The sequence below is a fragment of the Petromyzon marinus genome, chromosome 80 (genome assembly GCF_048934315.1).
Source record: "Petromyzon marinus isolate PM22_M1 ecotype Great Lakes invasive population chromosome 80, UKy_Petmar_22M1.pri1.0, whole genome shotgun sequence".
Lineage (NCBI taxonomy): Eukaryota > Metazoa > Chordata > Hyperoartia > Petromyzontiformes > Petromyzontidae > Petromyzon > Petromyzon marinus.
The window spans coordinates 6,153,143-6,169,209 of NC_133746.1; the positions used below are offsets into that span (position 1 = coordinate 6,153,143).

Here is a 16,067-nt window from a genome sequence, read left to right on the forward strand (position 1 = left end):
GCGGGCGAGGTTGTGAGTTGGTGGTGGTGGTGGTGAGCGGGTGAGGTTGTGGGTTGGTGGTAGTGGTGGTGAGCGGGTGAGGTTGTGAGTTGGTGGTGATAGTGGTGGTGAGCGGGTGAGGTTGTGGGTTGGTGGTAGTGGTGGTGAGCGGGTGAGGTTGTGGGTTGGTGGTAGTGGTGGTGAGCGGGTGAGGTTGTGGGTTGGTGGTAGTGGTGGTGAGCGGGTGAGGTTGTGGGTTGGTGGTGGTAGTGGTGGTGAGTGGTTGAGGTTGTGGGTTGGTGGTAGTGGTGGTGGTGAGCGGATGAAGTTGTAAGTTGGTGGTGGTGGTGGTGGTGAGCGGGTGAGGTTGTGGGTTGGTGGTGGTAATGGTGGTGGTGAGTGGGTGAGGTTGTGGGTTGGTGGTAGTGGTGGTGGTGAGCGGGTGAGGTTGTGGGTTGGTGGTAGTGGTGGTGGTGAGCGGGTGAGGTTGTGGGTTGGTGGTAGTGGTGGTGAGCAGGTGAGGTTGTGGGTTGGTGGTGGTAGTGGTGGTGAGCGGATGAGGTTGGTGGCGGTGCCGGTGGTGGTGAGCGGGTGAGGTTGTGAGTTGGTGGTGGTGGTGAGCGGGTGAGGTTGTGGGTTGGTGGTGGTGAGTGGTTGAGGTTGTGGGTTGGTGGTAGTGGTGGTGAGCGGGTGAGGTTGTGGGTTGGTGGTGGTAATGGTGGTGGTGAGCGAGAGAGGTTGTGGGTTGGTGGTAGTGGTGGTGAGCGGGTGAAGTTGTGGGTTGGTGGTAGTGGTGGTGGTGAGCGAGGTTGTGGGTTGGTGGTAGTGGTGGTGAGCGCGTGAAGTTGTGGGTTGGTGGTGGTGGTAATGGTGGTGGTGAGCGGGCGAGGTTGTGGGTTGGTGGTGGTGGTAATGGTGGTGGTGAGCGGGCGAGGTTGGTGGCGGTGGTGGCGGTGGTGAGCGCGGTGAGGAGCCCCACTCGCCTGCACGGTGCCGAGGAGCACGGCGGTGAGGAGCCAGCCGTGAAGGCTGGCGCCGAGCGCCCGCAGGCTGAGCCAGGCCAGGAGGTCGAGCAGGAGGATGTGGAGCAGAGCGATGGAGAAGAAGATCCGGCTGGGGCGCAGGAGCCCCGAGCGCTCCACGTGGGAGCGCAGAGAGCGGAAGTCCTCCGTTAACGACGCCTTGAGGAGGTGGGGGGGGGATTGGGGGGATTGGGGGGGAAGATGAAGAGAGGAGACGGAGGGGGCAAGGGAGGGGGCGAGGGAGGGGGAGGGAGGGGGAGGGAGGCAGGGGAGGGAGGGGTGGGGGGTAAGGAGAGAGATGGAGGTTGAGCATTGTGGGTGATCAGTAACGGGTGAGCGGTGCGGGTGAGTGGTGAGTGGTGAGCGGTGAGCAGTGCAGGTGAGTGGTGTGTGGTGAGCCGTGCGGGTGAGTGGTGAGCGGTGAGCGGGTGCGTGGTGAGCGGTGAACGGTGCGTGGTGAGCGGTGAGTGGTGAGCGGTGAGTGGTGAGTGGTGAGCGGTGCGCGGTGAGTGGTGAGTGGTGAGCGGTGAGTGGTGAGTGGTGAGCGGTGTGGGTGAGTGGTGAGTGGTGAGTGGTGTGGGTGAGTGGTGAGTGGTGAGCGGTGCGTGGTGAGTGGTGAGTGTTGAACGGTGAGCGGTGCGGGTGAGTGGTGAGCGGTGCGGGTGAGTGGTGTGGGTGAGTGGTGAGCGGTGAGCGGTGCGCGGTGAGCGGTGAGTAGTGAGTGGTGTGAGTGGTGAGTGGTGAGCGGTGCGCGGTGAGCGGTGAGCGGTGCGGGTGAGCGGTGAACGGTGAGTGGTGAACGGTGAGTGGTGAGCGGTGAGCGGTGAGCGGTCCTCACGTTCTTGTGAGGCTCACAGCTGGGCTGGTCTGGTGCGAGTTCTCCCACGAGTAGAGTCTTGAGGTAGCGCTGCACCAGGCCCTGGTTGATGTGGAACGCACGGAACGCGTCCTGGTGGGGACACGGGGAGAGGGGACACGGGTAGAGGGGACACGGGTAGTCAATACGAAGACAATCAAGGACAGGAGGCATACACAGACACACACAGACACACACACACAAACACAGACACACACAGACTCACACAGACATACACACAGACACAACAACAACAGCCGCCATTCGCCACTAAGTGGCGGTGACGTCACCCCGACGCTTGTGCCAGGCCATGTGCACATTGAGGCCACGTGGAGTGTCGAACGCCCGCTGGCAGGAGGTCACGGGGCAGACCCAGGTGCCACGGGTCGATTGACTGAGATAACTGAGACACACACACACAGAGACACACACAGACTCACGCAGACACACGCAGACTCACACAGCAGACACACAGACACACACAGACTCACACAAACAGACTCACACAAACAGACACACAGACACACACAAGATACACAGACTCACACAGACACACACAGACACACACACAGACTCACACAGACACACGCAGACTCACGCAGACACACACAGACACACGCAGACACACGCAGACTCACGCAGACACACACAGACACACGCAGACACACACAGACACACACAGACTCACGCAGACACACAGACACACACAGACACACACACATACTCAAACAGACACACACAAGACACACACAGACACACTCAGACTCACACAAGACACACACAGACTCACACAGACTCACACAGACACCCGCAGACTCACGCAGACACACGCGGACTCACACATCAGACACACACAGATACACACAGACACACGCACACACACACACAGACTCACGCAGACACACACAGACACACACAGACACACACAGACACCTACAGACACACACACAGACACCCACAGACACACACAGACACACACAGACTCACACAGACACCCACAGACTCACACAGACTCACACAGACACACACAGACTCACACAGACACACACAGACTCACACAGACACACACAAACTCACACACACACACACAGACACCTACATACACACACAGACACACACAGACACACATAGACTCACACACACACACAGACACACACACAGACACACAGACACCCACACACACACACACAGACACCTACATACACACACAGACACACACAGACACACACAGACACACACACAGACTCACACACATACACACACAGACACACACACACAGACACACACAGACACACACAGACACCTACAGACACACACACAGACACACAGACACACACAGACACACACAGACTCACACAGACACCCACAGACTCACACAGACTCACACAGACCCACACAGACTCACACAGACACACACAGACTCACACAGACACACACAGACTCACACACACACACAGACACCTACATACACACACAGACACACACAGACACACAAAGACACACATAGACTCATACACACACAGACACACACACAGACACACAGACACCCACACACACACACACAGACACCTACATACACACACAGACACACACAGACACACACACAGACTCACACACATACACACACACACAGACACACACACACAGACACACACAGACACACACAGACACCTACATACACAGACACACACAGACACACACAGACTCACACACATACACACACAGACACATACACACACAGACACACACACACAGATACACACAGACACACAGACACCTACATACACACACAAAGACACACACAGACACACAGACACCTACATACACATACAGACACACTCAGACACACACAGACACACAGACTCACACAGACACACAGACACCTACATACACACACACAGACACACAGACACCTACATACACATACACACACAGACACACATAGAGACACACACAGACAGACACACAGACACATAGACACACACACACACACTCACACAGACACACACAGACACCTACATACACACACAGACACACATACACACAGACACACACAGACACACACACAGACACACACAGACACACACACAGACACACACACAGACACACACACAGACACACACAGACACACACAGACACCCGGTGTCCCCCGATTCTCATGACGTTGATGGTCGATTCATTTAGGACGTCCATTCATCTCCACCAGAGGGCAGTAGTCGCCCACAATCAAATACAAATATCCCACGTGTAGCCTCTAACAGACTGTTGGGGCAAGTGCTGTTAGTAGCGAGTAGCAGCAGCACCTACACACAGACAAAGATCCCCCGTGTAGCCTCTAACAGACTGTTGGGGCAAGTGCTGTTAGTAGCGAGTAGCAGCAGTGCCTATACACAAAGGTCCCCCGTGTAGCCTCTAGCAGGGCTGTAGGGGCAAGTGCTGTTAGTAGCGAGTCGCAGCAGTGCCTATACACAGACAAAGATCCCCCGTGTAGCCTCTAACAGACTGTTGGGGCAAGTGCTGTTAGTAGCGATTAGCAGCAGCTATGAAGGCTACCGGAACTGTGACACACGAGGGGGTGGGTGGCCAGCACCACGCCCGACCGCCTTTGTCTCCCCATTGACGATGTTTACTACACACCGCACCAGGTTAACTCATTTTATGCTGAGCCGACCTAGGGGAGGCCCAGGGACCAGTCGGACAATCGTCAGTGATGTTGGCCGTGAGCGGGAATCGAACTCAGGTCGCCGGGTTTGTAGCGCAGCGTAGCGCTAACCACTACTGCTCTCCACACTCATGTACACACACACACGTGTACAAAGACTCACACGTGTACAAAGACACACGTGTAACCACACAAGTGTATACACACACACACACGTGTACACTCACACACGTGTACAAAGACTCACACGTGTAACCACACACGTGTAAACACACACACACACACGTGTACACTCACACGTGTACAAAGACACACGTGTACACTCACACGTGCAACCACACACGTGTACACTCACACACGTGTACAAAGACTCACACGTGTACAAAGACTCACACGTGTAACCACACAAGTGTAAACACACACACACGTGTACACTCACACGTGTACAAAGACACACGTGTAACCACACAAGGCTAAACACACACACACGTGTACACTCACACGTGTACAAAGACACACGTGTAAACACACACGTGTAGACACACACGTGTAGACACACACGTGTACACTCACAAACGTGTAAACACACACGTGTACACTCACAAACGTGTAAACACACGTGTACAAACACTCACACGTGTAACCACACACACGTGTAAACACACACACGTGTACACTCACACACGTCTACACGCGAGTCGATAAACCAGCTGAGAACTCGCACGATACACATCGGGTTTACTACCAGCACCATGATCAATCCACTGCTGGATAATGGGCTGTAAAAAGATCACCCAGCAAGGGTGGGTCTGTGTGTGAGCCTACAGGGGTCTCTGTGTGAGTCTAAGGGTCTCTGTGTGAGTCTGAGGGTCTCTGTGTGAGTCTGAGGGTCTCTGTGTGAGTCTCAGGGTCCCTGTGTGAGTCTATGTGTCTCTGTGTGTGTCTCTGTGAGTCTGTGGGTCTCTGTGTGAGGCTAAGGGTCTTTGTGTGAGTCTGTGGGTCTCTGTGTGAGTCTGTGGGTCTCTGTGTGAGGCTAAGGGTATCTGTGTGAGTCTATGGGTCTCTGTGAGTCTGTGGGTCTCTGTGTGAGTCTGTGGGTCTCTGTGTGAGTCTGTGGGTCTCTGTGTGAGTCTGTGGGTCTCTGTGTGAGTCTAAGGGTCTCTGTGTGAGTCTAAGGGTCTCTGTGTGAAGCTAAGGTTCTCTGTGTGAGTCTAAGGGTCTCTGTGTGAGTCTAAGGGTCTCTGTGTGCGTCTGTGGGTCTCTGTGTGAGTCTGTGTGTCTCTGTGTGAGCCTAAGGGTCTCTGTGTGAGGCTATGGGTCTCTGTGTGAGGCTATGAGTCTCTGTGTGAGTCTAAGGGTCTCTGTGTGAGTCTGTGGGTCTCTGTGTGAGTCTATGTGTCTCTGTGTGAGTCTAAGGGTCTTTGTGTGAGGCTATGGGTCTCTGTGTGAGGCTATGGGTCTCTGTGTGAGTCTATGGGTCTCTGTGTGAGTCTAAGGGTCTCTGTGTGAGTATGTGCGTCTCTGTGTGAGTCTACGGGTCTCTCTGTGAGTCTAATGGTCTCTGTGTGAGTCTGTGGGTCTCTGTGTGAGTCTATGGGTCTCTGTGTGAGTCTGTCTCTGTGCGAGTCTAAGGGTCTCTGTGTGAGTCTAAGGGTCTCTGTGAGTCTATGGGTCTCTGTGTGAGTCTAAGGGTCTCTGTGTGAGTCTAAGGGTCTCTGTGTGAGGCTACGGGTCTCTGTGTGAGTCTGTGGGTCTCTGTGGGACTCTGTGTGAGTCTAAGGGTCTCTGTGTGAGTCTAAGGGTCTCTGTGAGTCTACGGGTTTCTGTGTGAGTCTATGTGTCTCTGTGAGTCCATGGGTCTCTGTGCGAGTCTAAGGGTCTCTGTGTGAGTCTATGGGTCTGTGTGTGAGTCTATGGGTCTCTGTGTGAGTCTGTGGGTTTCTGTGCGAGTCTGTGGGTCTCTGTGCGAGTCTATGTGTCTCTGTGTGAGTCTAAGGGTCTCTGTACGAGTCTGTGGGTCTGTGTGAGTCTGTGGGTCTCTGTGTGAGTCTAAGGGTCTCTGTGTGAGTCTAAGGGTCTCTGTGTGAGTCTAAGGTTCTCTGTGTGAGTCTAAGGGTCGCTGTGTGAGTCTGTGGGTCTCTGTGTGAGTCTATGGGTCTCTGTGTGAGTCTGTGGGTCTCTGTGCGAGTCTAAGGGTCTCTGTGTGAGTCTGTGGGTCTCTGTGTGAGTCTTTGGGTCTCTGTGTGAGTCTACGGGTCTCTGTGTGAGTATGTGCGTCTCTGTGTGAGTCTACGGGTCTCTCTGTGAGTCTAATGGTCTCTGTGTGAGTCTGTGGGTCTCTGTGTGAGTCTATGGGTCTCTGTGTGAGTCTGTGAGTCTCTGTGCGAGTCTAAGGGTCTCTGTGTGAGTCTAAGGGTCTCTGTGAGTCTATGGGTCTCTGTGCGAGTCTAAGGGTCTCTGTGTGAGTCTATGGGTCTGTGTGTGAGTCTATGGGTCTCTGTGTGAGTCTGTGGGTCTCTGTGCGAGTCTGTGGGTCTCTGTGCGAGTCTATGTGTCTCTGTGTGAGTCTAAGGGTCTCTGTACGAGTCTGTGGGTCTGTGTGAGTCTGTGGGTCTCTGTGTGAGTCTAAGGGTCTCTGTGTGAGTCTAAGGGTCTCTGTGTGAGTCTAAGGTTCTCTGTGTGAGTCTAAGGGTCGCTGTGTGAGTCTAAGGGTCTCTATACGAGTCTAAGGGTCTCTGTGTGAGTCTGTGGGTCTATGTGTGAGTTTAAGGGTCGCTGTTTGAGTCTATGGGTCTCTGTGTGAGTCTAAGGGTTTCTGTGTGAGTCTAAGGGTCTCTGTGTGAGTCTATGGGTCTCTGTGTGAGTCTGTGGGTCTCTGTGTGAGTCTTTGGGTCTCTGTGTGAGTCTACGGGTCTCTGTGTGAGTCTACGGGTCTCTGTGTGAGTCTAAGGGTCTCTGTGTGAGTCTAAAGTCTCTGTGCGAGTCTAAGGGTCTCTGTGCGAGTCTGTGGGTCTCTGTGTGAGTCTGTGGGTCTCTGTGCGAGTCTGTGGGTCTCTGTGCGAGTCTGTGGGTCTCTGTGCGAGTCTGTGGGTCTCTGTGCGAGTCTGTGGGTCTGTGCGAGTCTAAGGGTCTCTGTGTGAGTCTAAGGGTCTCTGTGTGAGTCTAAGGGTCTCTGTGTGAGTCTAAGGGTCTCTGTGTGAGTCTGTGGGTCTCTGTGTGAGTCTGTGGGTCTCTGTGTGAGTCTAATGGTCTCTGTGTGAGTCTGTGTGTCTCTGTGTGAGTCTGTGGGTCTCTGTGTGAGTCTATGGGTCTGTGTGTGAGTCTACGGGTCTCTGTGGGTGTATGGGTCTCTGTGCGTCTATGGGTCTGTGTGAGTCTACGGGTCTGTGTGCGTCGATGGATGTGTGAATCTATGGGTCTAGGGGTCTCTGTGTGAGGCTATGGGTCTCTGTGAGTCTATGGGTCTCTGTGTGAGGCTATGGGTCTCTGTGTGAGGCTATGGGTCTCTGTGTGAGGCTATGGGTCTCTGTGTGAGGCTATGGGTCTCTGTGTGAGGCTATGGGTCTCTGTGTGGATCTATGGGTCGTTAAGTCTGTGGGTCTGTGAGTCTATGGGTCGTGTGCGAGTCTATAGGTGTGTGAGTCTATAGGTACGTGAGTCTATGGGTCTCTGTGTGGGTCTATGGGTATGTGCGAGTCTATCGGTGTGTGTGGGTATCTGTGAGTCGATGGGTCTCTATCTGTGTGGTGAGTCTAGGGCAGGGAGGGAGGCCTTGACCCTGGACTTGAACACGTTGCAGAGACTTCACAGTGAGTGGGCAGATGTGGACGCGGTTGGGGGTGAGGGTGTCAGGGATCTTCGGATATTGTGGGTGGGGAGTCAGCAGAGGAGAATGAGTGGCCCCACTGGGCTGGGAGTGACCCCACTGGGAGTGACCCCACTGGGCTGGTGGTGACCCCACTGGGAGTGACCCCACTGAGCTGGTGGTGACCCCAGTGGGAGTGACCCCACTGGGCTGGGAGTGACCCCACTGGGCTGGTGGTGACCCCACTGGGAGTGACCCCACTGAGCTGGGAGTGACCCCACTGGGAGTGACCCCACTGAGCTGGGAGTGACCCCACTGGGCTGCCAGTGACCCCACTGAGCTGGGAGTGACCCCACTGGGCTGGGAGTGACCCCACTGGGCTGGGAGTGACCCCACTGGGCTGGGAGTGACCCCACTGGGCTGGGAGTGACCCCACTGGGAGTGACCCCACTGGGCTGGTAGTGACCCCACTGGGAGTGACCCCACTGGGCTGAGAGTGACTCCACTGGGAGTGACCCCACTGGGAGTGACCCCACTGAGCTGGGAGTGACCCCACTGGGAGTGACCCCACTGGGAGTGACCCCACTGGGCTGGGAGTGACCCCACTGGGAGTGACCCCACTGGGCTGGGAGTGACCCAACTGGGCTGGGAGTGACCCCACTGGGCTGGGAGTGACCCCACTGGGAGTGACCCCACTGGGAGTGACCTCACTGGGAGTAACCCCACTGGGCTGGTAGTGACCCCACTGAGAGTGACCCCACTGGGAGTGACCCCACTGGGCTGGGAGTGACCCAACTGGGCTGGGAGTGACCCCACTGGGCTGGGAGTGACCCCACTGGGCTGGGAGTGACCCCACTGGGAGTGACCCCACTGGGAGTGACCTCACTGGGAGTGACCCCACTGGGCTCGTAGTGACCCCACTGGGAGTGACCCCACTGGGAGTGACCCCACTGGGCTGGTAGTGACCCCACTGGGCTTGGAGTGACCCCACTGGGCTGGGAGTGACCCCACTGGGCTGGGAGTGACCCCACTGGGAGTGACCCCACTGAGCTGGGAGTGACCCCACTGAGCTGGCAGTGACCCCACTGAGAGTGACACCACTGGGAGTGACCCCAGTGGGCTGGCAGTGACCCCACTGGGAGTGACCCCACTGGGCTGGCAGTGACCCCACTGGAAGTGACTCCACTGAAAGTGACCCCGGCAAAACAACCCCCGACCTCCTCGTTGTTGCCATGCAGTAACGCTGTGGTGAGCAGTGCCATGGCGGGAGGGCCAATTTCGATTGGCCTTTCCCCTCATGGCGTTTGCAGCCACCACAGCAGCCAAAGGGGGCTCTGAATGGGTGCGAGGGCCTCGTAACCCCTCCACCTTCAATTAATTACCACAAAACCACGAAAAACATATCCAGCTAAGCTTGTGCCGGAGATCCCGAGAGGACAGGTGTCTATTACGTCTCCTGGCCAAACCCCATTTGGCAGAGCCAGGAGAATAATTCCTTATCCTCGGGATTCCTCCATGAACAGCAAAAAGACACTGCGGTAAACCACGTGGAATGTTTGAACGCTCACTGCGGAGGAGAGGCTGCCACTCCTCTGTCGGGTGCTGGACCGGTACCGCCTGGATCTATGCGGCATTCAGGAGGTCCGGTGGACCGGCTCTGGCTCCTGCCACCATGAGGGGTGGACAGTCCTCTACTCGGGGCAGGAGACTGCCAAACAACAGGGAGTGACTCTACTTTTGAACAAAAGAATGAAGAGGGCGTGGGAGCGTGGCGGTGAGGTGTGGGAAGCTGTAAGCCCCAGGCTACTTTGGGCTCGCCTTCCCATCAGCCGGAGGCGAGGTGTGGTGGTCGTGGTTACTTATGCCCACACCGAAGATGAACATCACTGGAGGGATGCAGGCAAGGCCGATGAGACAGATGCATTCTATGACCTCCTGTCACCAGTGCTGGCTAAAGTGGCCCCTCGGGATAGAGTCATCATGTTGGGTAACTTTAATGCCCGAGTTGGTCATGATACTGGCACCTGGTCTGGAGTGCTTGAAAGGCATGGGCCAGATCAGCTCAATAACAACGGTAGGAGGCTGCTAGACTTTTGTGCAGCCCATGGGCTTGTAATTACCAACACACTGTTCTGGCATCGGCGCATTGACTGAACATCATGGATGCATGCCGGGTCCAAGCAGGAACATCTGCTGGACTACGTATTGGTGGAACAGTGGATGCGGGCCTATGTCCTTGACACCAGGACCTACCGTGGAGCTGATCTGCCCTCTGACCATCGGCTTGCATCTGAGAGATGTGCCTGCCATTTTTCCACTCCAGTGGTGGGTGTACACCCAGGACTCCATTCAAACCCACAGTGGCCTGGTCTCAGCTAGCTGATGAAAGTTGCCAGCGAGAATTTCATCATCGCTTGCAGCTTGGGCTGGCATCGTTACCCACTCCTCCTAATGCCGAGGGGAAATGGGCGAGGTTCAGGACCGAGTCTAATGCAGCCGCAATGACTGGTTTGGGTGCACAGTCCAAACCTCCCCAGAGACCCTGGCTGGCAGAGGTGTTCAGGCTGGGTGAGAAAAAAGCGACAGGCCCACTCTCACCGTCTACAGCATCCCACGTCAGAGAATGAGGAGGCTTACCGCAAATTTGCTCGGATGTTCGGAGAGCCATGAGGCACTGCGAGGTTGGGTGGTGGTCGCGGGTTGCTGAGAAGGTGGAATCTGCCACATTGGCCCGCAATCACAATCATCCATCCTGGGTTTAACCAGGCTGAATTGTGCGAGGAGCTCACAAATCCTTGAAAGATCCAGACAAAGCCCCATCGGTGAGCTCTTTCAGCAGGCAAGGTGGCGTTGGCTGGGTCATATAGCCCGCATGCCCAGTCACTGCATGCCTCAACAGCTTTTGTTCGGCCAGATAGAGGGTGGTAAACAGGCATGGCACGGGCTGGAGAAGAGATGGAGTGATGTAGTATGAGAATATGTGGAACGGAGTGGACTTGCCGATGACTGGTACCAGTGGTGTAAAGGTCGGCCTCTGTGGTGGAGGCTCGTGAAGGACGCTGCTACTGGACAGTTGGAGGCAGTCGCCCTCCAGCAACCACGGAGGCCGGAAGAGCGACGCTCACAACAATGAGCGGAGCGCCAGGTGGCTAAAGCACAGCAGGTTGGCACAGTAGGGGCACAGGTGGTGCATCGGTCAGTCATCTCAGTCAGTCGACCCATGGCACCTGGGTCTGCCCGGTGACCTCCTGCCAGTGGGCATTCGACACTTCACGTGGCCTCAAGGTGCACATAGCCTGTTACAAGCGCCGTGGTGACGTAACCACCACTTAGTGGCGAATGGCGGTTGTTGTTGTGCGTACACGTGTGTACACGTACGTGTGCACACGTGTGTGTGTGTGAAAATGTGTCTGGCGATCTTTATTATACACCGCACCAGGTACTTAATTGAGGCTGAGTCGAACTAGGGAAGGCCCAGGACCTGTACAGATTAATCATCACACTGGTGTTAGCCGTGAGCGGGAATCGAACTCGGATCTCTGCCGGGTTCGTGGTGAAGAGCATTAACCAGTGCACCACCGCTCCATCCACCCCCTTATTGCCTGACGTCAATCCACACCCCCCTACTCCTCCTCCTCCTCAGTCCGCCCTTCGAGTGAGAGAGAGTTCAGCATGAGGTGAGTGGCCCAGGTGAGAATTGGAGGGAGAGTTCAGGATGAGGTGAGTGGCCCAGGTGAGAATTGGAGAGAGGGTTCAGGATGAGGTGGGTGGCCCAGGTGAGAATTGGAGAGATAGTTCAGGATGAGGTGAGTGTCCCAGGTGATAATTCGAGAGAGAGTTCAGCATGAGGTGGGTGGCCCAGGTGAGAATTGGAGAGAGAGTTCAGCATGAGGTGAGTGTCCCAGGTGAGAATTGGAGAGAGGGTTCAGCATGAGGTGAGTGTCCCAGGTGAGAATTGGAGAGTTCAGGATGAGGTGAGTGGCCCAGGTGAGAATTGGAGAGTTCAGGATGAGGTGAGTGGCCCAGGTGAGAATTGGAGAGAGAGTTCAGCATGAGGTGAGTGGCCCAGGTGAGAATTGGAGAGAGGGTTTAGCATGAGGCGAGTGTCCCAGGTGATAATTGGAGAGAGAGTTCAGGATGAGGTGAGCGTCCCAGGTGAGAATTGGAGAGAGGGTTCAGCATGAGGTGAGTGGCCCAGGTGATAATTGGAGAGAGGGTCAGCATGAAGTGAGTGGCCCAGGTGAGAACTGGAGAGAGAGTTCAGCATGAGGTGAGTGTCCCAGGTGAGAATTGGAGAGAGGGTTCAGCATGAGGTGAGAGAAACCCAGAGACCCATCGACTCACAGATACCCACAGAGACCCATAGACTCACAAAAACCCATAGAATCAGAGACCCATAGACTCACCAGAGACCCATAGACTCACCAGAGACTCATAGACTCACCAGTGACCCATAGACTCACCAGAGACACATAGACTCGCCAGAAGTACCCAGAGACACTCACAGAGACCCATTGAGATCAATAGATTCAGAGATCTATAGAGACACGTAGATAAACATAAAGACACATAGAGATCCATAGAGACCCAGAGAGACCCATACCCATAGACCCATAGACTAACAGATACCCATAGAGACCCATAGACTAACAGATACCCACAGAGACCCATAGACTCACATAGACCCATAGAGACCCATAGACTCACAGATACCCATAGAGACCCACAGAGACTCCAGAGGCCAGGTCGCGAGATTTGCGAGTGCCCTGGGCTCACGGATCTGACAAAAGAGAAACAACTGGAATAGCAAACAGCACAAAAACAAGAGCAGCGATCAGCTGAGGTAGACGGGAGAGAGAAAGAGGTGATCGCTAGAGAGATGATATATTGACCGAAGAGAGATACACGAGATGTATGGAGATCTGGCGTAGAGATGGTGGTGCTGGTGGTGGTGGTAGAGGCTGTGGTGGAGGTGGTGCTGAATGAGGTGAAGGTGGTGGTGTTGTAGGTTGTGGAGGTGGTGGTAGTTGGTGGAGGTGGTTGTGGTGGTGGAGGTGGTCGTGGTGGAGGTTGTGGTGGTGGAGGTGGACGAGGAGCAGGTGTAGGCGGTGTAGGGCAGGGTGGAGGTGGTGGTGGTGCAGGTGTAGGAGGTGGACACGGTGGAGGAGGTGGGTGTAGGTGGTGTAGATGATGGTGTAGGTGGTGTAGGTGATGGTGTAGGTGGTGTAGGCGGTGTAGGTGATGGTGTAGGTGATGGTGTAGGTGGTGTAGGTGATGGTGTAGGTGGTGTAGGTGATGGTGCAGGTGGAGGTGATGTAGGTGATGTAAGTGGTGTAGGTGGTGTAAGTGGTGGTGTAGGTGATGGTGTAGGTGTAAGAAATGGTGCAGGTGATGGTGCAGGTGACGTAGGTGGTGTAGGTGATGGTGTAGGTTCATAGTTCATAGTTCCATTTATTTGGTAGAGCCGTGAGCCATTCGGCTCTTGAATCGGGTGCAACCGTAACAAAACAAACATACGAACAAGAAAACATCTTCAAGTGACTATGTGACTGTGCAAACAGAAAATCCAGGAAAAAAACATTGGTGTACGGTGGTACACCAACGCTGTGTGCAAAAATCCCAGTGGGATGCAAGTCAAATAACAACAACAACAACCACGAGACAAACTGGTGTGTAGGAGGAGGTGGTGCAGGTGATGGTGCAGGAGGTGGAGGTGGTGCAGGTGGTGCAGGTGATGCAGGAGGAGGCGGTGCAGGTGGTGTAGGTGCAGGTGGAGGTGGTGCAGGTGGTGTAGTTGATGGTGTAGGTGGTGCAGGTGATGGTGCAGGTGATGGTGTAGGTGGTGCAGGTGATGGTGCAGGTGATGGTGTAGGTGGCGCAGGTGGTGCAGGTGATGGTGTAGGTGGTGCAGGTGATGGTGCAGGTGATGGTGAAGGTGATGGTGCAGGTGACGCAGGTGGTGCAGGTGATGGTGCAGGTGATGGTGTAGATGGTGCAGGTGATGGTGTAGGTGGTGCAGGTGATGGTGCAGGTGATGGTGCAGGTGATGGTGCAGGTGATGGTGTAGGTGATGATGCAGGTGATGATGCAGGTGATGGTGGTGCAGGTGATGGTGCAGGTGCTGGTGTATGTGATGGTGCAGGTGATGGTGCAGGCGATGGTGCAAGTGGTGCAGGTGATGCAGGTGATGATGCAGGTGATGATGCAGGTGATGATGCAGGTGCTGGAGTCGTCGTCGTCGTCGTCGTTACCGTGGCGTCCTCCCCGGCGTAGTGCGCCAGGACTCGCGGCCCCCCCGGGTGCCGGGCCCCCCACGCGGTGACGTCATAGACGCGCCTCTCCACCACGAGCCAGCGAGGCTCGCCGTGGCGACCTCCGCTCCTCTGCGCCACCTCGTCCCAGGTCCACAGCCGGGGAGACGCCGACGACGACGATGATGACGGTGACGATGCTGACGACGGTGGTGGTGACGATGGTGGTGGTGGAGGCGGAGATCGAGAAGGCGCCATCACCGATGCGGTGCAGGGGGTGGCCCCCGACGCTCCCTCCTCACCGCGTCCCATGGTGCTGGTGGTGGTGCTGGTATTGGTGAGGAGCTCTGCTCCTCGAGACGCCGAGCAGCGTGTGGCAGCCGCCGCGTGACTGCAGCCGCTTATATAGCGTGACGTCACCCCACCCGGAGGAGGTGGGGGGGGGTAACCACGCAACACCCCCCCCCCTCCGCCACACTACCCCAGCCCGACACCGTTAATTGGCTGAGACGCTGCCCCCCCCCCCGCCCTACTACCCCACCCCGACACCGTCCATTGGCCGAGACGCCGCCCACCCGCCCTCCCCGCCCTACTACCCCACCCCGACACCGTCCATTGGCTGAAACGCCGCCCCCACCGCCCTACTACCCCACCCCGACACCGTCCATTGGCTGAGACGCCCCCCCCACCCCGCCCTACTACCCCACCCCGACACCGTCCATTGGCTGAGACGCCCCCCCCCCACCCGCGCCCCACCATCGCCATCAATTGGCTGAGTCCTCTCCCTGCCGCCCCCCCTCATATCTGAGTTGAAGTTCAGCCACTGAGGTCACCGACCCCCTCATTAATTGCTGGGCATCTGTGACAAAGAGCTTCATAGCTCTTCGGGTTCCTCCTCCTGCAGTCTGAATGCAGATTTTTATTATGAACTGAGGCCCCCCCCCACCCCCCTCATTAACTAAGGCCACGCCCCATTCATTAACTAAGACCACGCCCCCTAATTAACGAAGGCCACGCCTCCTTCGTTAGTCGAGACACCACCCCCCCATCATTAAATAAGACCACGCTCCCTCATTGGCTAATGCCATGCCTCCCTCGTTAGCTGAGACTCCGCCCCCTTGGTTACTAAGGCCACGCCCCCTCATTGGCTGCGACCCCGCCCCCCTCATTAACGAAGACCCCGCCCCCTTCATTCACTCAGTGGCCCCGCCCTCCCATGGGCAGAGTTGTCATTGACAGGTTGCGAGATGATTGATTGACATACACAAACACGCACAGTAAGAGACGTTTCGGGCAACGACCCTTCGTCGTAGGCAGAGAAGAAACGAGACAGACACTACTCACGAGACGATCTACCGATCTCCGCGTGAGCCTTGAGAGAGAGATATCCATTGCTGCATGGGGAACAGAGGGAGATTAGTCCACGCACATTTATGCATGGGTGATTGAGTGAGTGGGTGATTGAGTGAGTGGGTGAGAGGGTGGGTGAGTG

The 16,067-nt window shown here is 55.9% G+C and overlaps 1 protein-coding gene across 5 annotated transcripts in view; it reads right to left on the bottom strand.

The window, feature by feature from the left end:
- Nucleotides 1-14,968, bottom strand: part of LOC116958593 (acyl-CoA (8-3)-desaturase) — a 36,206-nt gene extending 21,238 nt beyond the window's left edge. For all 5 annotated transcript variants that reach the window (XR_012931161.1, XR_012931160.1, XR_012931159.1 and 2 more), the window contains exons 1-3: nt 14,576-14,968; nt 1,840-1,950; nt 963-1,160 (exon numbers count right to left, since the gene is read on the bottom strand). Coding sequence is in view for 1 of the 5 variants with exons in the window: in XM_076057201.1 (XP_075913316.1) it covers nt 963-1,160; nt 1,840-1,950; nt 14,576-14,887 (621 nt within the window). In the remaining 4 variants the exon portion in view is untranslated. The remainder of the gene's footprint in view (nt 1-962; nt 1,161-1,839; nt 1,951-14,575) is intronic.
- Nucleotides 14,969-16,067: the final 1,099 nt, after the last annotated feature.